Source organism: Misgurnus anguillicaudatus, chromosome 22 (genome assembly GCF_027580225.2).
Source record: "Misgurnus anguillicaudatus chromosome 22, ASM2758022v2, whole genome shotgun sequence".
Taxonomy (NCBI): Eukaryota; Metazoa; Chordata; class Actinopteri; order Cypriniformes; family Cobitidae; genus Misgurnus; species Misgurnus anguillicaudatus.
The window spans coordinates 24,221,461-24,247,136 of NC_073358.2; the positions used below are offsets into that span (position 1 = coordinate 24,221,461).

Here is a 25,676-nt window from a genome sequence, read left to right on the forward strand (position 1 = left end):
TGGTGTGTATTGATTTTTGTGTGTTTTGCTTTGTATTGACACTATTAGCGGGTTCAAAGTCTCAGCCCTCCTCTTTGCAACCGCTGAAAGAAAGCATCAGCGTGCTGTTCATCTTCACTCGGCGGATTCTAGATGATTCTCAGTTTCAGACTGACATTCATCTCTGGCTACAGAGGCTGGTAAAGATCCTCAAACACCTGCTCATGAGCTATCAGTTTCATGATAAACATTGATGATATGTAAGAGATAATGTATAGGTAGCCGGTTATTATTGCAGAAATAAGCCCTGACAGTGTGATTAGGGTCTTGTATCACACTGAAGGGGCTTATTTTGTGATAACAACCGGCTGGCTGTACATTATCACGCTTATTACATGGCTGTTTACCTCGTTAGTAAGGTAAGGAACATTAAATATTGATTGAAATTATCAATTATTAATCATTTATAATAATGTATTAATAATTTAATAATGATTAAAATTTACTAATTTTAAATGAATGCAGAACTTTTACAAGGAAAACCTGTTTTTGGTTGTGAGATGGGACAGGATGATTTAATGTCACGAAAACACTATTTAGTTAATTCATTTGTAAATATAATTTCATAAAAGTTATTAAAAGACGTATTTATAATAATTTTTTTGTGTGATATTACATACAAAAAATACCTGTTAAAATGTACATGTTAAATTTATTTGCAGCATCCGGGTTAGCGTGTGTTATTAGTTTTGAGTGGTTGATATCTAGGAATAACAATCCTGCAGATTTCACGACTGCCCAATCAGAATCAAGCATTCCAACAAGCTGTGTAATAAGAGAAATTATTATTATCTACATAAGAGAAAACCATAAAAAACTAAATTTTTTTCATCTAATATGATCTTAAAATATAACTACTCCTAGATTATATCTTACATTATCTTGTATGAAGCCTATTTTCTTTTCTTCATGTAGGTGTCTGTGCTGCATGAGGTGGGTTCTGCAGGAGATCACCTGTTCATCTTAAATCACCTGCTGTGCTGCCCAGGAGGAGTGGGGAAATGGGCTGTACCATTCCTACAGGTACTGAAACAAAGCTTTATTGTGTTTTACTGCGTCTTAATGTATATCTCAAAGTGATGCTAGTATATAAACAGTATGATTAAAATCTGAGCACTCTAATTGACTTGCAACTTCTTTTCATCCACAGATCAAGGTATTGGATAACCCATCTGGAGTGTATCATTTCATGCAGGCCCTGGCTATTCTCATGACCCCAGTAAGGTAAGATTGCCCAGGAAATGGAAATTAAGATCACATTTAATTGTTATTGTCATCTTCACTCCTAGTTTGACCTATAAAACCAGTTGTGTTATTTAAAACGCTTATAACTAGAAGCATATTTGAAAAAAAAATGTTGTCACATATGTTGGCCACTCATTAGATGGTTACTGCTATATATGCAAACAAACTTATAGAAGCATTTAATTGAATATGAAGGTGTGTGTGTGACCATGCAGGCACCGTGCAGACTTCCTGGGACACATGAAGCCCAGTGACCCAAAGGGCAACAACAGTCTTTCAGGACCTGCATCTGCTAACTGGACTCTGGTGGATGAAGGGGGAGAGGAAGTGAGTGTCTGTGACATCTCTGTTGTTCAGCATCTCAGTGTCTTATGATTTTATTGCTGTTCATACTTTTGTTTTCCGGAATCGATTATATATTATAAACGTTATCGAAAAACAAGCAATGTAGTATAATCCAGTGGTTCTCAAACCTTTTAGCGTGCGTCCCCCCCCCAAGGTGCATCCCAAAATGGCTCCCCAATGAAAATTTAGGACATAAACATTCCAAAATTTGGATTAAACAAAATATATTAAAGTATACAATGTAGTGCTGTTGGTTAGTAGCTTTATGTTTCTGAGTTTTAATTATACAGAATTTATGATAAATTAATGTATATTATAAAATGTGACCATCTCAGGGCCCCCCAGGGGGCCATGACCCCCAGTTTTAGAACCACTGGTCTAATCAATTACACTGTATATTTAAAGGAACACGCCCACATTTTGGGAATTTAGCTTATTCACCGTATCCCCCAGAGTTAGATAAGTCCATACATACCTCTCTCATCTCCGTGCATGCTGTAACTCTGTCTGACGCAGCCCCCGCTAGCTTAGCTTAGCACAAAGACTGGAAGTGGGTGGCTTTAGCTAGCATACTGCTCCCAATAAGTGACAAAATAACGCGATCATTTTCCTATTTATGTGTTTGGATTTGTATAGTCAAACCGTGTACAAATAACAAGGTGATATGAGACACAGCGATCTTTTAACAGTATACATACTGAGAACTATATTCTCTGAAGACGAAGCACTGCCGCATGGGCGGAGTGATCTGCTCGCAGCACACGAGAAGCCCCTGGTGAGGAGCAGAGAGTTCGGTCAGAATTGTGCAAATCACTCCGCCCATGCGGCAGTGCTTCGTCTTCAGAGAATATAGTTCTCAGTATGTATACTGTTAAAAGATCGCTGTGTCTCATATCACCTTGTTATTTGTACACGGTTTGACTATACAAATCACAACACATAAATAGGAAAATGATCGCGTTATTTTGTCACTTATTGGGAGCAGTATGCTAGCTAAAGCCACCCACTTCCAGTCTTTGTGCTAAGCTAAGCTAGCGGGGGCTGGGTCAGACAGAGTTACAGCACGCACGGAGATGAGAGAGGTATGTATGGACTTATCTAACTCTGGGGGATACGGTGAATAAGCTAAATTCCCAAAATGTGGGCGTGTTCCTTTAAATACATGTATTATCAAGATTTGTTAAAAAAATAAACAAATTAAGACTATCCAAAGACAACCTTATGTTTGACATGTAAATAATTCTAAAGAAATTACAACATATGACTTTAAAAGTTAATAATGTTTGTTTTGGTTTTAAATAATAGAACATATGCATACCACCAACCTACAGTCACTGAAAACTAGCTGTGCAATTTTGCAATTAATATTTTTTTTATTAACCATATTGACTTAAAAGGATAGTTCACACTAAAATGAAAATTCTGTTATCATTTTCAGAGGTCTGACATAACCTTTATAACCTTTTTTCCAGGATGAAGATCCAGAAACAAGCTGGTTGCTGCTGTCTGAAGATGATCTAATTTCTCTCTTCTCTCAGTTTCCCTTTGATGAGCTCTTTAAACACTTACTGGGCATCTGCTCTAAAGGTAAGGCTGTCATTATGGCCTTGAAATTACTTACAATTCTGCAACTTATTCACATATTTCATACTTGTCGGTATGGTTTTAGTATCTTAAAGTTGACATGTTCAAAACCAATTCTAATGAATTTACCTGTCAAATGTCTCTTGCCTAAAGGCGACTATCAGCCTCAAGCCACCACCAGTCAAAAGATGATGAAGATATTTGCTTTTGCCTCTTCACTGATCGAGCTCCTCGCCGTCGGCTTGCACACCTACAACAGAGCACGTTATCGCCAGTTTGTAAAGAGGATTGGTCACATGATACGGTTTGTAAACTTAATCAGAAAATTCATTTAAGTCTCTTATAAAACGTAAACACACTATTAAAAAGTTATTTTACATGTTAAATGTTAAAGGTGGTGTGTGTAAATTTTAGTTTGGTGGTCAGATTGCAAATTGCAGCCAACAACAGCTCATGGCAGTTGCCACAGGGCAAACATGTCGTCGTCTGAGACAACGTAGGGACTAAACAAGCTCTGTAGAACAGTTTGTCCATTTAGGGCTTCTGTAGAAACATTAGGGCAACTTCCATATGAATAGACCCGCGGCGTATGTAGGTAAAACGGCTCATTCTTAAATAAATATATTATATTTCATTTTTTTTTATATTATATACATTATGGTTGTCGTGTTTTATTTTATTTTAGTAATATTTAGTATCTTTTATTGTGCAAATGATTTGTTTCTCTGGTGCAAAGCACATTGGTCAACCTGTGTTGTAGAAATGGTGCCATATAAATAAAATTGACATTCTAAGTAATAAAAACAATACAGGTCATTATGTAAGGTCTTTATACACCACTGGTAATATAGTTATATATATTATATTGCATTTCTGTCTAGGGCTGTCACAATGATTAAATAATCGTCTCATCGCGTTTGTTTGACCTCATCGCAATGATTTCAGATCACCACAATGATTGCACCTCTCTCTAAAAAACACAAGGGGGAGCTGTAACGCCTGTATAAACGAGACCATATCTAATGGCGCTTCTTAACTGACAGTGTAACAAAATACATTACAAAGCCATTCAATACAGTGGAAAAAACAGCATTTAAAGAAATGCTGCAAAACTTTAATAAGTAGTATGAACTGCCAGGTAAAACATACATTTTCAAAAGATTACATTTTTAATAATCACAACAATGTGGGAAAATTATTTCATGAACAAACAAAAACATTATGAGAATTAAATGTCAAAGCAATAAAACGGGCAATTAATCATCATAACCGTCTTATGTGCTTCTATTGTTACCAAGCAAAACTGCAAAATAGTTTAGTAATCATGTTTTTTTCCCCCGAATACTTTCCTGTTTTATCAGATTGTAAAAACAGATTTCAAAACAGCAATGTTTTAATAGCTCTACTTATACTGCCCTCCAAAGGCTAAGTGCAGTATCTACGCAAACACTGAAACTGAGAAAAATGGCTTTAAAGTTTTTTACACCAGCCAGTCAAACATGTTACTGCAATTTTGGCACACACATTTCTCTGAATTGGGACAAAATTTAACCAGGAGACTTTGTCACAAGACACAACAGATCTCACAAAGCCCATTTTAACCCTTAACTCAATTTTGACCAAATGCGTAGTTACTGCGCTTTCGCTTTGTAGGGCAGTATAAATGACTTACTTCTTGTCCCTGTGTATTAAACTTTGCTAGGGGAAAGTATTTTAATACTGAAACTATTATACACTAGCTACTGGTATCAAGTATTTTTATTAAGTAGAGTTTTGACCCTTTTAACCAACTATTATGCTCTTTCACTCATTGTAGCATGACACTCTGTTATGTGAGTGACCACTGGGCGCAGTACATCAGCTTTACGGGTGTGAGCAGGACCACAATGCAGGAACAGTCCTTTTCAATGGAGAAGCTACAGGTGGAATTCGACCATCTCTTTCTTAGAGCAGTGCTACATGTGCTTAAAGCCAAGAGGTACTTAGCTTATGCTTAATCTATGAGGTTTTAATAATGGACAGTACACAAATGCATCAGCTATAACAGATATTTAGCTGTGATGCTCATTCGTGTGAATTAGGTTAAAATCTGGTGTCCATCTTTCCCATATCCTATACCCTCTCTGTCTATAGATCATTTCTTGTCTTTGTAACTTCTGTTTGCAGGGTTGCAAAAATGTAAATGAAGGCATTACTTTACCAGTGCATATTTCTTAAGTAACTTAGGAAGTTCTTCATTCATTCACAGACTGGGCATATGGCTGTTCATGTCTGAGATGCCGTATGGCACACTGTCCAGTTCCATGCTGTGGAAGATCTTCTATATCATGCAGTGTGCAGAGACAGAAGGACTGGAGAGACTCAGCTCTAGTTTAAGTGCTGATGACTGTGTCCAGGGGCTCAGAGGTAATATGCCCACCCAATCTGATGCTGAAAAAAGCATGAAATTTGGAAGAAAATCACTGGTATTGTGTGTCCTTGTGTGTTCAGATTCAAGCCACAAGGAGAGATTTGAGAACTGGCTGTCAGAGATAAACAGCTCCGATGGAATCTGCCTCTTGACCACATTTGCTCACATGGCTCAGCCCAGGCGCACAGATGTAGACCCTGAATTTGTCAGAACCATAGTGCTTGAAATATATGAGGTACAATCTGTCAAGTTTTCAATATTTATAGTTTTAATGAACCATTGCTGTCAAGGTTTTATAGCTTCAACAAAAAGTGTAAAAGCTTTGAGAGTGAATAAAATTCAGTTACATTTCTAATCTTATATTAAAATGTCAAATCCAAACAAACTTAAAGGGACACTACACTTTTTTTTTTTTAAATGCTCTTTTTCCAGCTCCCCTAGAGTTAAACATTTGAGTTTCCAGCCAATCTCCGGGTCTGGCGCTACCACTTTTAGCATAGCTTAGCATAATTCATTGAATCTGATTAGACCATTAGCATCGCGCTAAAAATAACTGAAGCATTTCGATTTGTTTCCTATTTAAAACTTGACTCTTCTGTAGTTACATCGTGTACTAAGACCGATGGAAAATTAAATTTGCAATTTTCTAGGCTGAAATGGCTAGGAACTATACTCTCATTCTGGAGTAATAATCAAGGACTTTGCTGCTGTAACATGGCTGCAGGGGGCACAATGATATTACGCAGCAGCCGAAAATTGTCCCCTTAGTAACTTTCAATAGCAGGGCACCATATCTGCCTATAAAATTGCAACTTTTAATTTTCTGTCAGTCTTAGTACACAATGCAACCACAGAAGAGTCAAGTTCCAAACAGGAAAAATATCAAAACTCTTTGGTTATTTTTTAGCGCGATGCTAATGGTCTAATCAGATTCAATGGATTATGCTAAGCTATGTTAAAAGTGGTACCACCAGACCTGAAGATCAGCTAAATGGATTCCAAAACCAAACGTTCAACTCTAGGGGAGCTGGAAAATGAGCATGTTTGCAAAAAAGTGGAGTGTCCCTTTAAGGGATAGATAAAAAAATTCAGTTAATATTTCGTTTAAATTTTCCATATAAACTTGTTTACCATATACATATTAGAAAACAAGAAACAACCAAATGTCTATCAAGAGTTTGTTGAAGGACTATCATCTTCATTCATGCTCTTACCTCAATGTAGACGACAACTTTGGATGTTGTACATGCCATTAAGATGCGATTCTGTTCTATAGGTATCTTACGTCAGTACTGCCACTCGTGAGATATTCTCTAAAGTCGGTCGGGAGTTGCTGGCCGCTATAGCAGCAGCCCACCCTCACATCATCTCTGTGTTGTTGGAGAGACTGAAAGAGACCATAGAGAAAGTAGGCATGGTGAGTGATGTTGAGCTGTGCAATTAATCAATTCAGTTTTTGATTCAAACTTTTACACAAACAAGATAATCAAGGTAAACAATTATTGTGCGACATTTATTGTACAATAATAAATTGCATGTTGCTGGACCGATGTGTTTGGCACTTCGAAGGCACCACTGCTTTGACACGTGTTAAAGGAAACACCACCGTTTTTCAATATTTTACTATGTTCTTACCTCAGCTTAAACAAATTAATACATACATATTTTTTTCATTGCGTGCACTTCGTCTTTGCGCAGCGCGTTGTGAATGTGTTGGCATTTAGCCTGGCCCCATTCATTCCTTGGGATCCAAACACGGAAGAGCACTTCGACCTCGGCGCGCATTAAGAACATTGAACATAAGAACTACACTGAACAACAAAAATATTGAAAAACGGTTCAATTATCAAAATTATTATTTTACTCATAATCGAGCAGCCTTATGCTGCGTTTACACCAGCCATGGTAGAGGCGTCAAGCGTGAGTGATTTCAATGTTAAGTCAATGTGAAGGTGCATTGACACGTGTCTGGAGGTGTCGAATGAGGCGTTTAGTGCGGCGCGGTAGATGCAATTCCGTCTCATTCGAGTGTCTAGTTCGCGCGAATGGTTGCCACGGCAAGCACGCGAGTTGAAAAATTTGAACTTTGGCGGAAAAACGCACCACGTTAACCAATCATGAGCTGGATCTAGTAGTGATGTGATTACAGAAAGCGAGCAGAGTCGCAGAAGCCCCTTCCATGACACGAATTTCACACGCGGCTTTCACGCGCAAATTAAGCGAGTAAACTTAAACTGTTCAAGTGGCAAACTAGGGGTGGTAGACGTGATTTTTACGCCTCAAACATGGCTGGTGTGAACCCACGGTTAAAGTGATATAAAAGAAAAGCTTATTCATAAAAACGACATTTTTAATTTTGTTACACATTTTTTGAAAATTATAAACGATCAAAGCAGTGTAGCAGTGAATGTGCGATTAAAACGCTAAGCTTTACAAGAAATCACATTACTGTTTGTTTGTTGTTTAAGGTTTCATTGTACCTGTTTAAGGAGTTGCCTCTGCATATGTGGACGCCAGCTGAAGCTGAGGTTGGGTTAATCCGAGATTGGCTTTTGAACTTCAACCTCACTGCAGTGGAGAACAGACTGGCCTGCATCATACTGGAGGGTCTAAACTGGGGATTTCAGCCTGTCAGTGTAAATTATGAACATTGAAACATTTTACTTACATAATACTTACAGTAGCTTAAAATGAAATATCGTGCACAAAACAAAATGGTTGGTCCTTTATAAGCCTGGAATAAATGGATGTCTTATGTAAATAATCTAGGCCTTAGTGTGTCTATTGAGTGTTTGACCAGGGTAAAAAGTAAAACTCGGTCTCATCCACAGAATGGTTGCCTTTTTCTACCAGCTTCATTGCACAGTGAAGTTGCCCTGTTGGTCATTGAGGCATATCAAAAATACCTCACAGACATACCATACGGTGGCATCCTATCTGAAGGCATTAAACAGGTTTGACATGTATCTAATACAAACATTTGCCTTAATGCTACACAGCATCCTTCACATTTGCTTCATTGTAACTCTCTGCAGGTGTCTTATCTGGCTAATGTGGTCCGACTCGGCCAGACTCCGGAATCCTCTTTTAACCAGTGGGCCTGGGATCTGGTTTTAAGGCTGAAGCTTCATGCCAATGAAAGAAGTCCTCAGGATGCCTGGTGCCCCCTGCCCTCCTCCACCCTCCCCAGTGTGCCTGAGATCACAGATTCTCCAACCATGCACCCTGTATTCAAAGCTGTGAAAGCAGGCATCGCCATTGGTTGCTTTCTGGCTATTGATATGACCACCATTGGACACAGGTTCATACAGACTTGTCTTGCTGTCCTAGAATTCTGTATTTGTTGTTCTTTGCAATCACTGGCAGCAAGGTAAAGATCCAAATCTAGTAATATGAATTAATCTTCATCTTTCATGCTCATCTTTGACAGTCTGGAGAAATTCTGCAGTGATGGAATATCACTGCTGAAGATTCTGATTCAGTCTCGTCATCTCAAAGCTGCAGTACACATCCTGGAAAACATATTGCCAATGGTCTACAGCTGCCAGTTCTACTTGCTCAAAAATGAACAGTTAAGAAAATTTTCATTTTATTGTGATTTCTGCTGTATTACAGATGTGTAGTATATCGAAAAACCTGCCGTTATGGATACTTACTTGATTTTTTGGGATACTATGTTGAGTATTGTGAGCAGTGGCGGCCATTGACACTTTTTTTTTTGAGGGGCACGAATTCAAAATATGTGTTCGGGGTGTCATGTGTGTTGCTCGACATTTCAAAATATGTGTTTGTTATGTCATGTGAACAATGTGCATCATGCCTCAAGTCAAAATACATGCCTGCTGCACATGCGTCGAAAGGATTTTTGATAAATAGGATGCCAATGTTCACAAAATACTCGCAAGACACTCACTTAACACTAAACTCTTTACTCATTAAACATGAGATTAAGCAAGTATCTGGCAACCGCGAGCGTCTCTTATCATAAACCCCTTTGAAGCGTCTGTAGCAGGCTGATATTTTGACATCACGCGTGCTGCACATAAGTTTACATGACGCGCCGAACACATATTTTGAAATGATGAGCTTCGCATCGTGCGTCCTTGAAAAAAGTTACCGGCCGTCACTGATTGTGAGTGAGCTATTAAGAGGTAATGAATGAATGTGTGTTGTGATGTTGATGTTGTGTTTAATGATTAAACACGTCACTTGTATGAGCATCGTGGGTGGCTTCTCCTAAATGTATCTCTTTTTCTGTTGTTGGTCAGGTTTCTCAGCTGTATTCAGCTTTTCTTGCAGATGGATAGTGGACCTCAAGGTGTGACCCAGCAGGTGACCCAGAAGGTGACCCAGCATCTTATTGGCATCTCTACATGTGAGAACATCAAATTTCTCAATAGTGTGATCCAGGTAAGGTTTTAGTTGTTTTCCCAAAAATAGTGAGTTTGAATCCACTGTAACACACCATTGTGTCCTTGAGCAAGACACTTAACCCATAGTTACTCCAGAGGCGTGCGACCTCTGACATATATAGCTTTGGATAAAAGCGTCAGCTAAATGAATAAATGTAAATGTAATACATTTTGGACACTTATTGCCCTTTAGGCCCATATTTTGGAGAGTTCCAGACCTGGACGTGTTGGGGTTGTCGCTGTTCTTGAGTTTTGGCTTCAGGTTTTGACCGAACAGAACCTTTGGCATCGGGACAGAGCTGTTCTGTACCTTCTGGATCATCTCTGCCGTGCTGCATTTCTTCACCAACAAGAGGAATGTCTTCAGAAACTTCTCTACCAACAGCACAAGGTCAGTCAGTCTTTAGCCTTTATGATTTAAACTGGGACATACCATGAAGAGTTTTTCCATGTTTAAGTGCTATAAATGGGTCCCCAGTGCTTGTATCCAACTAGAAAACATGAAAAAGGACGACCCAGAAACTTTGTTTTGGTAAACCATTCTCTGCAATCATGTGAAAAAATAGGTCATTCAGATTTCGCCTGTTTTGTGAGGTAGGTAGCAAGGCCAATTACAATAATACCGCCACTAAATCTGCACTATCCAACCACGGCACTGCCATTTAGTGCGGAGACAAAGAGAGAGAGAAAAAAATAATTGACCGCACAATTAAGTTTTAATTGCAACAAACCACCATTATGGCACTCAGTGTTTGCATAGAGACAGAGCGCAATGCGTCATAACCATCCGTCTCCATTGACTTTGTATTGCGAGAGGCTGCCTCCTTGTCATCTCTGGCTTACAACAAAAACAGAACAATGCCCAAAAGCTGCTGTGTGACAGGATGTACAGCTAACAAGCCAAAAAAACGAGAAATACGTTTTTATAAGCTGTCGACCTGAAAAAACAAGCGTTTAAAGACACAAAAGTGGAAACAGACAACATTCATAGTACTACTATTAGTAGAACTGCGCCCACTAGGGGGAACCGTAGTCAGCGATCCACTTTTTTCTTCTTAAAGGCTGGATTTTACGGCTCAACGGCTTATAAAAACTTTTTTGTTTCTGGGTTTTTTGGCTTGTTAAGCTGTACACCGTGTCACACAGCAGCTTTTAGGCATTATTCTGTTTTTGTTATAAGCCAGAAATGACAAGGAGGTGGCCTCTTGGAATAAAAAGTCAATGGAGACGGTTGGATTGTTCCCCCCGGTGGGCGTGGTTTTCAAATTAGCATAACGCAGTCTGTCTCTATTTCATCAGCTCATTTGCATTTTAAAGGACACACCCAAAAAACGGCACATTTTTGCTTGGACCTACAAAATGGGAATTTTAACATGCTATGATAAATTGTCTTTGGGGTATTTTGAGCTAAAAGTTCACACATGCACTCTGGGGACACCAAAGACTTATTTTGCATCTTAGGTAAACTTTAGGTAAAGCAAATTACAGCTGTGTCCCAATTCGAAGGCTGGATCCTATGATGGTTGCGTCCTTCCAATTCAAGGATTCGGTTTTCGTAGGATGCAGCCTCTGAAGTCCATCAGGAGAACTGAAATGAGACGGTCTAGGATCAATAGCTGCTTCACCTGATGTTCCCTCCCGCCGCACCTCTTAAAGGTTCAAAGCAGAGACGTTTCGGACTTACTAATGTGAATATGGAACCAAAAGTTATTTTATTCTATAAATTGTGACATTTAACTAACCAAAAGTGTATTAAATTAACCAACATTAGAAGTATTTAAAAGTAAAACGCAGCATAAACCGTATCGCAGAAATATTGTTATTACAAAACATAATTTATAAAACTTAAACAGTGACAAGGATAGTTTTTCTGCAAAATAAGTATTCATTCGTTGTATTTAGCCATTACATATGCGCAATGAATCTAGGCTGTGAAGGATCCATTTGTTTTATCCTTCGCCATCCGATGAAAGAAGGACGTATTTTAAGCCTGCATTTAAGCATCCTTCGAATTGGGACGGCTTTACTAGCCTTCAGTCGATTTGCTTTGATGAAATCGGTCTTGGAATGCGGCTTTTGGAGTTCGCAGCCTTCGAATTGGGACACAGCTTACATGTCTACCTTTATTCATTTGTTTTTGTCTATTAGAGCGCTTTAGGTTACCACGGAGACAAAGGTTTGCTCTCATCTTTTATGGGCTGGATAGTAGCAGGAAATATCACGCCATCCTTTATTGAAGGCTGTGCTCTCACAGAAGAGGTATGTACATTCTTCAGTAAAGATTAGTTGTAGTGAAATTACAGAGAGATTAGTACAAATGCAACATATAATGTTGTTGTTATTACTTTCTGTCTTTTTTGGTTTGGTCTAAGGTGTGGTTTGCTTGGTTGGTCCTAAACATGGAGTCAATGTTTGAGGAAGACTCTCAGCTGCGACGCTGTGTGGAGCATGAGCTGCTCTCTAACTCTGCTTACACACCAGATCAGTCTCTGAAGGTACGTGTCCATTTTTTGGTAGTGTTTTTCCAGTAGTGTTATGAAGAAAATTTTGAGGCAGATGTTTTTTAAATCCAAAGTAATTCCAAAGATGAATGGAAAGGCCACCTAAACAATCTCTTTTCTTATCCCATCGTCATAAACTGGAATAGTCAGTGGTGCAGTGTTTCCCACAGGATTTTGAGAGACTGTGGTGGTGATGACGTCACCCGCTAATTAGCATATATTTGACGTCATCATGTCGTGTTTGCGTTTGATCTAGTGTTGGCACCTGGAATATGTTTCACTTCTTCTACTCTTTGATCTGTATCTGTATTTGATCTGTATTATATATCAAATGATATTTTAAGCCGAATTAAGCTGTTTTAAATAGTGAAATAAAAATGTAAATGGGAATCATGAAAATTCTATTTGTGGGGGCCAGTGTTGATTCTGTGGTGGGCCACCACAAATAGATCAATGTCTGGGAAACACTGGTGGTGCATGCAGTCCTAGTATATATCAGACTGTAAACAGTTAAAATATTTTCTTTATACAAATACAATTCATTAAATCAGCAGTCATCAGTTATTTTTCTGCCTTTTTTTTTAGAAAGCCCAGGTGCGTCTCAAGCTTCAAGTCGTCCCCTCACTCCAGAGGCTGATGATCTACCGCTGGGCTCAACAAGCTCTCGCTACGCCTGCAGATCACCCACTGCTGCCTTTGGTGTGGCAGAAATTCCTTCAGCTTTACCTCCGTCAACCTGGACCAGAGTTTGGGTGAGCTGAGTCATTTTCTTTTGTAAACTGTTACATAACTCTCATTTGTTACATGCTGGTTAAACAGGATCGTGATTAGGTACCTTTTATTCTGCCTTGACTCATATTACTCTTGAGGTTTTCCACCACCTCAAAGCAAAGACCTTTAAACTTAAGATTATCATGCTAAACTGATTCAGTAGCGTGAGGTTGTTACATAATGCGTGTTGAGTATATTCTTTGAAGCTGTATTATGTGCACATTTTAAGTGCTGCCACTCTTCATGTATTTTTTCCCTCATTTCCTATTTTTCACTCTCTGTATTGCCTCTCTTCTCATACTTCCTCAGATTTCTTGTTTTACTGGACTTGTCATATTGCAGCTGCATTTGTCAATAACAAATTGTTTGCACATGCAAAAAGCCGCTCTGAAATACTCTTTTTAATTTATTTAATTTATGTAGCATTTTTATATCGTTTTAAATCAGTTTCGTATACATTTTTAATATTTGATAAGTTGAGGTGAGAGTAAGCATGTATATATACAATCAGCTAGTCATTTGGTATGTTCGAGTTCAAGCCTCTAGCAGTCAAGGGGCCCTATCATACACCCGGCGCAATGCGCGACAAGTGTTTTTTGCTAGTTTCAACCTGGTGAAGTTATCATTTTCACGTCCAGGGTCACGTTGTTTAAATAGCAAATAGATTTGCCTCCATGGGCGTGCTTATCTGAAAACGAAGGGCCCTATCATACACCCGGCGCAATGCAGTGCAACGCAAGTGTCTTTTGCTAGTTTAAAGGGACACAACAAGGCAGCATTTTTATGTTAATAAATCATCTTCGTAAGTCGGTATATGGTTAAATGACTCATTACATGACGAATGAAGACCCTCTCGCCCGCCCCTACTGTCTGTAGGAAGAATACCCCACTTGCAAGTTCGCTGTATCCGACCCGGTGTCCTTCAGTCTCGTAAAGTCTCAGATATAGAAAGCATTTACTCCCAGACACTAGGTAGAGCTAGTAGAGAAATAATACTCAGACTTGCCTTGTGTGCCTTTAAACCTGCCGCAATTATGATTTTCATATTTAGCACCACGTTGTTTAAATAGCAAATGCATTAGTGCCCAATTTTGCGCCCACGGGCGTTCTGGTCTGAAAACGAGGTGTGTTTAGGCACACTGTTGGCACGTTACTCTTTTGAGGCAACTAAAATAGACTACGTCAATGACCAACTAAAATCTGGTCCAAAGTCTGAAGTCAATGGCGCATTATTGTTTTTGTTATTTAATAAGCGCGTTAGTAATGTCTATTTAAAAAAAATTGAAATGCTACCCCACGGATTTATTGTATATGATGACTTTGTACCTGTGGATATGGTGAGATGAGAACCATTTTTAAGTAATGCTTTTCAAATCACAGCGAGTGCTGAAACGTTTCGGCTCTCTACACATTTGTAAATTCTTTATTTGTAACAAACAGGAAATAAAGTATTTTTAGAGTACAAACCTTTTTTTCCGTTCTGACACTGATCATGTAGGCTATCCATACATTTAAAGCAACTAAATGCCTGCTATTTTTACTTTCATGACTGAAAGAAAACGACTTTTAAAAAGAACCAAAGGTTTTAATAGAAAAAAACGAACAATTTCAACACAAATAAGAACAACGCAATTTTTTTTATAAGTATTTTTATTAGAATTTTACATTTTACAAAAAAGCTTAAAGGAAAAAAGAAAAGAACAAAAAAATTGTGAGTGATAATTTAAACAAAGAGACGATGATGTAAATGATTATGTACAATTATTAATATCATCAACCATTAATAATGATAATAATAATATACAAAGAGAAAAAAAAGGAAAGAGAAACTAAGAACCAGGACAGATATGCAGTTCAAATGGCAAAGCATTAACAAAAAGAAAACATTCAATAGATGGCAGAGCAGACAACAACGCAATTTTTAACATCAATCTTAAACTGGTGGTCTTCTTCCTCTGCTAAGTTTTTCAGTTTACGAATTCCGCCATCTAAATAGAGAATTGCCATGCCGTGAGCGCAACTGGCTTTTTAAGGGGATGAGAGATGAGACTCTCATTGGTTTATTGCACGTTACGCCTAAAACACACCATTACTCTTTACGAGAATAGGAACAACCCATTTAGACTGTGTGCTAGGCGCACAAACTATTTTTGCCATTGTTAAATTAGCAAAGTGGATTCGGACACGCCCATTTAGACTGTGTGCCATGCGCTTAGATCCAAAATAGGGCCCCAAGAAGTTGAAGACGGAACCGTGAAGTCAGACACTTGCTGCTTGCCGTAGTGACATGTGCACCGGGTTTCCTTTTTTTAAGCAAATGAAGTAAATAAGATGGTGAATTTGACAAAAAAAAACATTTAATAAAAGTTTCAACCAGAAACCATTTATATTGAGTATTTAAGGGTGTTTTCACATATAGTTCGTTTTAAAATAACCAAACTCAGTTCACTTAAAGTGAACCAGAAAAGGAACTAGCCGTATGTGACCTCAGTCCTTTTGGTGTTCACAATATAGTGGACTCAAAAGGGGACCCAGTTCTTTTTTTGGTCCTCTTCAGAACTGCAGTGATCTCAGACCCTTTCTTGATCACATCACAACTTCATAAGAACTCAGACCCCCATTGATTTCACATCTCAAAAAGAAATCGAACCACAAAGGACCCAAAAGTGAACCAAACTCCTCAGACCACGTCCGGAGGTGGTCTGAATACGGTTCACTTTTGGGTCCTTTTAGGGGGGTCTGAGATCACTTGGTTTGTTCACATATACACCCTGAACTGCTCCGAGAGCGTTTGGAGGGCTCAAACGAACTAGGTGTGAAAACACTCTTGCTGTTTATACTGTATGCCCAAATATAACGGGAAACATAAGCCTAGATTATTAAAATGGCAATAGAATTTCGTCTTTCGCTTCTTTTCATTTTTATATTTTTTTGCATGACACAATATAACATACTTATGCATATTAACAAGTTTTACCTGTTATAAAAACATGAATTTATAATGTTTATTAGTGAAACTGAAGGTTGAATAAAACATGAAACGAACTCTGTGCCGCCGCTCTGGATAGACTGAGCCAGCTGCTTTTGAAACGCTCTTGCGTTACTTTGATACCATGTGCTCTATCTTACACCCGGCGCAATGCAGCGCAATGCGCGACGCAAGTGTCTTTCGCTAGTTTCCACCCTAATTTTCACGTTTAGCGCCGCGTTGTTTAAATAGCAAATGCATTTGCGCCCCCTTTTGCGCCCATGGGCGTTCTGGTCTGAAAACGAGGTGTGTTCAGGCACATTGTTGGCGCGTTGCTATTTTGAGGCAACTAAAATAGACTACGCCATTGACCAACAAAAACCTGGTCTAAAGTCTAAAGTCAATGGTGCAATGTGTTTTATGTTATTTAAAGAGCGCATTAGTAAAATGCGCCTATAAACGGGAGGACAACGCGGGTTTGCTTATCACAAAGTACATGAATGCGCAGCAGCACAAAAATGCTTTTAAATATGAAAGATTAAAGGATTGAATGTAAAAGATTATTATTGAGTCTCTTGGACATAAATGAGGACTAATTATGAGGCGTTAGAAGGCACAAAGAGCTGCTTCACCTGTAGCCTGGTAAGTAAATAAATGCTTTGCTTTAAACAAATGCATCTGTTTTTAAATGTTTTTTTTTAATGCTACCTCACGGATTTATTGTATATGATGACTCTGTACCTGCGGATATGGTGAGATGAGAAACATTTTTAAGTAATGCTTTAAAAAACTCTTTGCTAAAAAAAAACGCTGTCCAAAGTGCTGAAACGTGAGGAGAGCCGTTCTTCAGCGCAACTTGCTTTTAAAGGGGATGAGAGCTGAGTCTCTCATTGGTTTACTGCACGTTACGCCCAAAATACTCCCATAACAATAGGACCAACCCTTTTCGACCATGCGCTCGGCGCACAAACCATTTTCCCCGTCGTTAAATTAGCAAAAGTGGATTCGGACACGCCAATTTAGACGTTGCGCTGTGCGCTATAAACAATGCGCTTAGATCGTTAAAATAGGGGCCATATGTCACAGTCGCATGCCTTTAGCGCAAGCTCAGATTATTTCTAACCAGCATGCACTGCTTCAGGTCAGCTTTCGATTGGTCTGTGCAGCGCTGAATGAAGTCGAACTCACCTATTATTACAAATAATAATAGCTGTTGGCTGTTGAATGCTTTATTTTGATTAGCTGAGAAATGTTCGACAGGTATGCATTATTTTTTAATAAACGCATTATTTTTTAATGTCTTAAAATAACCACCAGAGCAATGTCTTAACAACAATGTCTTGCAGAATAATTGACTCCGGACCTTTGTATCATTTAAAAATAATGCACATCCGTGGTGTAGCGGCACTCTGCTTCGTGTCTTTCCGCATTACCACCTTGGGTGTGCATTATTTTCGAATAATTCAACGGCCCATCTTGAATTATTCCTTACACAAATTCCAGGTTACTGTGTTAGGGTTTATTTTGTGATAATGACCAGCTAGCTGTACATTATCACTTACATACCTGTAACTGAGTGTTACTGTGTATTTGTGAGCTACAAGAAGCAGATTTGAATGTTTTGAATGTATAAAAAATTAATCTCTAATGTTCTTTTGGTCTTTACCAGGCTGGAGGTGAAAGGTTGTATTGGCAGACGTTATTTCCAGAGTGCAGCTCATCTCTCTTTGCTGAAAAGCCTCAGACAGCGGTTGGTTGAGGTGTCTGATTTTCATCATGCTGCTAGCAAAGCTCTGAAGGTGCCTTGCTCCAGTGATAAGCCCAGCGATGGTCTGCTGTCCCCAGGGACGCCAGCTAGCCAGTTCATGACCTCTCCTGACCTGCACACCGAGCTTGTGCGGTAATCTTCACAGTTTAGTTCTCTCAACGTGTTCATTGTTCTGTTAAAATTTTACACGACTGAATTTTGACTGGAGAAAGAAACATTGTGGATTCAAATTATAGTTACATTTTGATACTCTTTTCTTGCTCTGTATTGTTCACTTATATTACTGAGAAATGCAAAGAGACATAAATACTTAAAAATGATATGTGCTATTTTCTTTTGGTTTATTTGCAAAGTGTTTTAAATGTCAAACTCTCATTGTTTAGGCTCTTCAATGTGTTTGCTTTGTGGTTGGATGATGAAAAGATTCAGAAGCAGGAAATTTTTCTGCCCTCTTTGCCAAAGCAGTATGACACCCATCGCCTGGCCAAAATCATGCAGCGTCAGCAGGTGAATGTTTATTGGTCCAGCAGACAACATTTTTTCTTATCTTTCCTTCATCAGAATGTATTTAATAGGACATTATGATTTGTGGTCGAGTGTCCTTGAATCTCTAATCTTTATACAATAGGTTGTATTCAAGGTTATACAAAAGCAGTCTCATATTATTTTATACTACATATTTTATAAGCAGCTGATATAAGCTGCAAAATAATTAAATAGTATTTTTGTCCCACTGGCATAAAACCTTTATTTACATGGGAAAAAAATAAAAACCTTTATTTACATAGGGAAAACAATAAAAAAACTTAATTTACATAGAAAAAAAACCTTTATTTACATAGGGAAGACAATAAAACCTTTATTTACATAGGAAAAAAAACTTTATTTACATAGGGAAGACAATAAAAACCTTTATTTACATAGGAAAAAAACTTTATTTACATAGGGAAAACAATAAAAAAAACTTTATTTACATAGGGAAAACAATAAAAAAACTTTATTTACATAGGAAAAACAATAAAAAAAACTTTATTTACATAGGGGAAAAAAATAAAAAGTTATTGATCAATCTTGTTTGTTTGCAAATATTACTAAAGACATTTGTTGTTCACATAATAAAAACTAATAAAAGAGGTATTTGAAAATGAGAAATATTGACTGGTCTGTGTGTCTTCAGGAGGTGTGGATAGAGCATGTGGACATTGAACGAGTCCAGCATGAGCTGCAGGAAGTCCTCAATCTGTGGTCAAAGGTCAAAAGTGAACCTGTACCTTCACAGAACACCAACTCCTCCATCTTCACTGACTTCATCAACCCTTTGGCTGGTACTGAACTATAATCGTATGCTGAATTTTCCTAGATGCATCTTTTTTAAATGTTTAAATGTATTAAATAAAATGTATTAAGTATTAAAGAATTATTTAAAATAGTGCTGACACCAACACAATACTAAAAAATAGGTTTAAAGGGATAGTTCACCCAAAAATGAAAATTCTGTCATCATTTACTCACCCTCGTGTTGTTACAAACCTGTAAAATGTCTTTGTGGTCCGGTTTCCTCCCACAGGCCAAAAACATGCAAGTTAGGCAAATTGGAGATACCAAAATTGTCCCTCCCCCAACTTGTGTATGAATAAAACTTGTGATTGGATTACCTGGTTCTCGCCATGAATATAGCCGTAGATGCTGGAATGGCGTTAAGAAATAAAGGAAGAAGTAAAATGTCTTTGTTCTGCTGACCACAAAGGAATATATTTGTAATGAAACAGGAAACAGAATCACCATTGACTTCCATAGTAGGAAAAAATACTAGTATGGAAGTCAGTGGTGCTGAAAAACGGTTTGGTTACAGACATTGCTCAAAATATTTTCCTTTGTGCTCAGCAAAAGAAATTAAATTAAAGTTTGTAACAACATGAGGGTGAGTAAATGACAGAATTTTCTTTTTAAGTGCTACAGTTTACTGTACAGATTAACTTTACATATCATTTTACTGTTTGCAGCAAGAGAACGTATTCTCACTAACCTGAGAAAGCACGATGCCCCCCATGGGGCGCTGTTCCTCGTCCCACTAAAAGCCCCAGTGCCTGACATTCCAACCGAGAGTCTATCTGATGAGAAAATATCAACAGCTTTAATTCAGAAAGACCTTGCCAAGCTCCAGCATCAAGCCAAGTAAGAGTCAATACAGGAGCACTTACTCATTCACATTGAGTTTTGACATCACTTTATGGATCAATATGTTCACTGAAATACAGTCCATAAGTGCTCTAAAATGCATATTATATAAGATTCCACTTTCATGATTAATGGCTGGAGCTCTCAGGTGAGTCAATAATCAGCTCTATGGCTGTTTTTACAACCCTGTATTTTAGAATCAGTTCATAAACTAATTATTGGGAACTTGTCCAACAAGTATATATATCATGTTGGTTACTTTTGGTTTGAGATTACACTAAATGTACAGCATATACATCTATACTTTACTTTAAACAATACGGTGAATAATGACATAAATTGTGTCTTTTCTTAGATTGGCAACAGTGGGAGAGACGCAGCAAGTGGCTCTAGACAATGAGTTGTTGGAGGTTTTGCCTCAGCTCTACATAAACAGAGAAGACCAGCTCTCAATGCAGTTAGAGTGCCGTGGCAAAGGAGGACAGCCCTGCCAGGGTCCTGCACACATTACTGTTAAGGTAAATGCATGTCTTTAATTTTTTTCATCTATAATATTAGCTCTGCTTAAAGGAACACCACTTTTTTTGAAAATAGGCTCATTTTCTAGCTCCCCTTGAGTTAAACATTTGATTTTTACCATTTTGGAATCCATTCAGCGGATCTCTGGGTCTGGCGCTATCACTTTTAGCATAGCTTAGCATAATTCATTGAATCTGATTAAACCATTAGCATCACGCTTAAAAATGACCAAAGAGTTAAAAAAATGTCCTTTTTAAAACTTGACTTTTCTGTAGTAACATCGTGTACTAAGGCCGATGGAAAATTAAAAGTTGTGATTTTCTAGGCCGATATGGCTAGGAGCTATAAATTCATTCCGGCAAAATAATCAAGGACTTTGCTGCCGTACCAGCAGGCGCATTGATATTACGCAGAGCCCAAAAATAGTCCCCTTGGTAACTTTCAATAGCAGGGGACTATTTTCGGGCGCTACGTAATACCTTTGCGCCTCCTGCAGCCATTTTATGGCAGCAAAGTCCTTGATTATTACGCCAGAACGAGAGTATAGTTCCTAGCCATATCTGCCTAGAAAATCCCAACTTTTAATTTCCCGTCGGTCTGAGTACACAATGTAACTACAGAAGAGTCAAGTTTCGATAGGAACAATATCGAAACTATTTGTTCATTTTTAAGCGTGATGCTAATGGTCTAATCAAATTCAATGGATTATGCTACGCTATGCTAAAAGTGGTACCGCCAGACCCGGAGATCAGCTGAATAGATTCCAAAACAGTAAAATTCAAATGTTTCATGCTAGGGAAGCTGGAAAATAAGCCTATTTTCCAAAAAAAGTGGAGTGTCCCTTTAAAGGTGCACATACATTTTTACAAATAATATACTAATATTATAATAATGGTTGAGATAACAAACAATTGTATGTAGACTTCAGATTAAAAAATGTAGTTTATATTGATTACACAGTCATGCATGTTTGTTGTAGAATGCGTTAATTGTGGATGGGTGTACTGAAAATAGTGCATACTTACAAGGGCATTGGTAACATTTGAGATGCTGCACCCACCCCACTAGGTGGCAGTATAAATCTAGGACCACTTGCATGTTGGTCAGTGCAACTTAAAAATATTGAGTGCACCTATTAATTAATTCAGGCTGTTGATCTATGTTTCATTAAATTCTGTCATTTTAAGTTATGTAACAACAACATGTATTATCCTTCTGTCCAAGACATGGCCAGATGGTTAGCTTAAATGTTTCCAACATATTCATCCTCTGTGTTCATGTGGGAGATGCAGGTTCCAGATTTCATTCCCCTTTATTTCACTAAATAATTTCATGTCTTCTATTGCCCACTTCTACTGTACTTTATGAGCTGCTCTTCTGTGTCTCACAGTACTCAAGAATGCACAAACTGGATCCAGTGCAGAATCAGATCCAATGCCTGAAGAATGACATTAAACAGCTGCAGGCTGACGGAGTCAAACCTCCTCCACAGAGTCTTGCTGAGGCAGCTGTACACACAGAGAACTTCATCACGTCAGTACCCGCTAAACTAAAGTTTTCCTCTGAATTTCTTTAACCAAATATATGAAGCTCATTTGTGTCTTCTTGTTTAGGGCTTTAGTTAATGCTTTCAAACTAAATCCATCACCTGCCATTCTGAAGGTGGGCATCGCTGCCTTCTATCAGATTGTGTCCTTTGTATGTGAGGACACACAGAGACATCCCCCAACGCGCCAATTCTTCACTTCCTGTATTGAGATTCTGGGTCAGGTGTGAAGTATTTTCATATTTTTTTGATGTTAAACTAAAACTAGAGAGGAATCAATATTTTGCATGTTCAGCTTTTTTGACTTACCTGTTACATAAAATGTATGGACTTAAAGTTAATGTGTGACTGCAGGTCTTCATCCGGGATGTCCAATCAGAATGTAAGCACATGCTGAAGACCATCTTAATGAACAGACACCTGTGTAACCTGCTGTCACCTTACTTCACCCCCAACGCTTCTCCTGCAGAGCTGGTCTCTCTTTATGAGGAAGTGGTCAATACTCTTCACATTGACAGCGGTGATGTCATATTCATGCTTCTCACAAAGGTAATTCAGTTTCACGATGCTTTAACTTATGCATTTAAATGCATTATATAGGATGTAATCAATTAAAGGTGCATTGTGTAACTTTAAGAAGGATCTTTTGACAGAAATGCAATAAAATCTACATGGATAAATATATTATCAGTGGTGTATAAAGACCTTAAATGATGAACTGTATTTCTTTGGTTACATTAGAATGAGCCACTTTATCTCCATACACCGCGGATCCTGATACATAGAAGTCGCCATTTCATGCTGTCATATTAATACAGTAGCCCTAGTCGGACAAACTGCTCTATAGAGCCTGTTTTGTTACTACGTTGTCTCAGACGATGACATGTTTGTCCTGTGGCGGCTACCAAAGCATCACTATGTGTTTTTTGAAAGGGAGTGGTGAGCTCCGGACTGAGCCATAAAAAAATCGAAGCGCTAAAAATCTACACACTGGTCCTTTAAATGGCGTTAATATTATTTTTTGTTACTTGAACTTACAGTATGTTTAAACAATTTATTTTTATCACAATATACAACTGAGAAAACAGTACTGAAGAAAATATAATGAAATTTCTTGTTTCATGCTTTATGATGTTCATTGGACCCTGTTATGGTTTTATTAGTTATTTCCATATCAAACTATGAACACGGTCTTTATTAATAACAATCAAAACAATCTCATTTAAAGGGGACGTGTCATGAAAATGTGACTTTTTCCATGTTTCAGTGCTATAATTGGGTCCCCAGTGCTTCCATTACCTATAAAATGTGATAAAGATCAACCCAGTAACTTAGTTTTGGTAAACCATTCTCTGCAAGCACTTGAAAAAATAGGTCATTGAAATTTGGCTCCCCCTGTGATGTCAGAAGGGGATAATACCGCCCCTTAATCTGCACATTCCAACCACAGCACTGCTATTTAGTGCAGAGATCAGCTTATTTGCATTTTAAAGGACACACCCAAAAACAGCACATTTTTGCTCACACCTACAAAGTGGCAATTTTAACATGTTATAATAAATTACCTATATGATATTTTCAGCTAAAACTTCACATACATACTCTGGGGACACCAAAGATTTATTTGACATTTTAAAAAAGCCTTGTGAAATGTCCCCTTTAAATGTAAAAGACAGTCACAATCCTCATGCCTCAACCCACCCAGATCATGCCCAGATTTTCTCTGTATCCCCTCTAAAACCTTGTTCTTTTGCAATTGGATGCTTATGTGTAAAACTCCTTTGAGAGAGTTTTATATTTACTGCATTAAATAATCGTTCTTGTATTTCTAGTTTGATATGACGCAGTGGCTGTCTGCGACGCAGCCTTCGTTTTCTGAGCGTAGCCGACTGATGGCGATCATCCATCAGGCTCTGTGTACCTGTGGGCTGGAACCGGAGGCCGAAGCCCTGATGCCCTTCAACATCTTCTGCAAACACTGGACCGAACTGCTGCTTTACCAGTTTCCTGACCACTACAGTGACTTCCTGCGTTTACTGATGCAGAGTAAATCTCACTTCATCTCTTCAAGCCTCAATTCAGTCGTTTGTTGAAATAAAAACGTTTCAATTTTATTTAAGTTTAGCATATCATTGCTATTTCATGAATTTTATAAGAATTTATTGTAAATTGTCGAAATTACATATAAATGGCTTTTGTTATAAGAAATATTGACTGTGCTCTTTTTCTCACAGGTTCTTCAGAACAGCTTCTCAGTCCAGACTGTTGGAGAGCATCGCTAAGAACACTTGGCTGCTCTTCTCATCCTAAGACAAAGACAGGCAAATCTCGCTCCGTCCTCCTCTCCCCTCAACAGGTAACACGGCACGTTCTTCATTTATTTCATCATTGCTGGATGTGCAGAACAAGAGCATGATGATGTGTACGTTTTCTTTGTACTTTTCTAGGTTGACGAGACAATTGAGTGGCTCTCAAAGTACTTCTCAAAGCTACGTCTGTCCAATGCGGACTTTAGGAGCTTCGGCCTTCTTTCAAAATGGGGGCCGTATATTGAGGAAGTCAAGGTGTTCTGGGAATATCTGATCAACTATGCCGTTGATCTGGAGCTAAATAACTGTTTTAAAGAATCAGTAGGAAGTCCAAAACTGGTCAGAGGTATAAATATTTTTCCAGAATGACTATTTGTGACCCTGGACAACAAAACCAGTCATAAGTAGCATGGGTATATTTGAAGAGTTTTGTTGCAAAATGACATGAAACTGTTTTAAACATTTTTGTCAAAACATGTTTATTATTATGTTATCATGTTATTATTTAGTTTTATGGTGCTACTTAGCTGTATTTTTTAAGTTATGAAGGTTTAAATGAAAACAAACCAACTGCAGTTGAATTGATATTAATTGGAATGCACAACCAAAAAACGAGATTTCTGAAAAATGTAAAAAATGGAGTTATCTTGTTTTGCAACGAAACTCTTCATTTGTAGCAATAGCTAAAAATACATTGTTTGGGTCAAAATTATGATTTTTTTAAATGCAAAAAATCATTAGGTTATTAAAGGGAAAGTTCGGACAAAAATGATATTAAACCCATGATTTACTCACCCTGAAGCCATTCGAAATGCATATGTCCATCATTTTTCAGATTAACACATTTTCTGTTTTTTTGGAAAGTTTTTTGGATCTTTCAGTTAATAAAATATAAAGTTACGGGTCCACGTTCTTCAAGTCCAAAAAATGTGCATCCATCCTTCACAAAATAAATCCAAACGGCTCCACAATGATAAACAAAGGCCTTCTGAGGGTAATCCGTGCCGATTTGTTGTAGAAATATCCACATTTAAAACTTCATAAATGAAAATATCTAGCTTACGGTAATGCCGCCATCTTA

General features: G+C 38.0%; 1 protein-coding gene across 5 annotated transcripts in view; it reads left to right on the forward strand.

The window, feature by feature from the left end:
• epg5 (ectopic P-granules autophagy protein 5 homolog (C. elegans)) overlaps positions 1–25,676 on the forward strand; it is a 39,871-nt gene that overhangs the window by 5,746 nt on the left and 8,449 nt on the right. For 3 of the 5 annotated variants that reach the window (XM_055199969.2, XM_073860858.1, XM_055199970.2), the window contains exons 5-33: positions 49–179; positions 955–1,062; positions 1,190–1,263; positions 1,500–1,611; positions 3,102–3,216; positions 3,367–3,517; positions 5,030–5,191; positions 5,462–5,858; positions 6,900–7,040; positions 8,092–8,253; positions 8,455–8,577; positions 8,659–8,924; positions 9,054–9,194; positions 9,892–10,033; positions 10,229–10,426; positions 12,184–12,294; positions 12,408–12,530; positions 13,122–13,288; positions 17,945–18,175; positions 18,427–18,550; positions 19,221–19,368; positions 20,047–20,218; positions 20,577–20,739; positions 22,131–22,273; positions 22,354–22,510; positions 22,641–22,835; positions 24,119–24,332; positions 24,521–24,642; positions 24,734–24,941. In XM_055199969.2, coding sequence (XP_055055944.2) covers positions 49–179; positions 955–1,062; positions 1,190–1,263; positions 1,500–1,611; positions 3,102–3,216; positions 3,367–3,517; positions 5,030–5,191; positions 5,462–5,858; positions 6,900–7,040; positions 8,092–8,253; positions 8,455–8,577; positions 8,659–8,924; positions 9,054–9,194; positions 9,892–10,033; positions 10,229–10,426; positions 12,184–12,294; positions 12,408–12,530; positions 13,122–13,288; positions 17,945–18,175; positions 18,427–18,550; positions 19,221–19,368; positions 20,047–20,218; positions 20,577–20,739; positions 22,131–22,273; positions 22,354–22,510; positions 22,641–22,835; positions 24,119–24,332; positions 24,521–24,642; positions 24,734–24,941 — 4,701 coding nt within the window. Of the gene's footprint in view, positions 1–48; positions 180–954; positions 1,063–1,189; positions 1,264–1,499; positions 1,612–3,101; positions 3,217–3,366; positions 3,518–5,029; positions 5,192–5,461; positions 5,859–6,899; positions 7,041–8,091; positions 8,260–8,454; positions 8,578–8,658; positions 8,925–9,053; positions 9,195–9,891; positions 10,034–10,228; positions 10,427–12,183; positions 12,295–12,407; positions 12,531–13,121; positions 13,289–17,944; positions 18,176–18,426; positions 18,551–19,220; positions 19,369–20,046; positions 20,219–20,576; positions 20,740–22,130; positions 22,274–22,353; positions 22,511–22,640; positions 22,836–24,118; positions 24,333–24,520; positions 24,643–24,733; positions 24,942–25,676 lie in introns of all 5 variants that reach the window. The other 2 variants (XM_055199971.2, XM_055199972.2) reach the window with 2 other exon arrangements.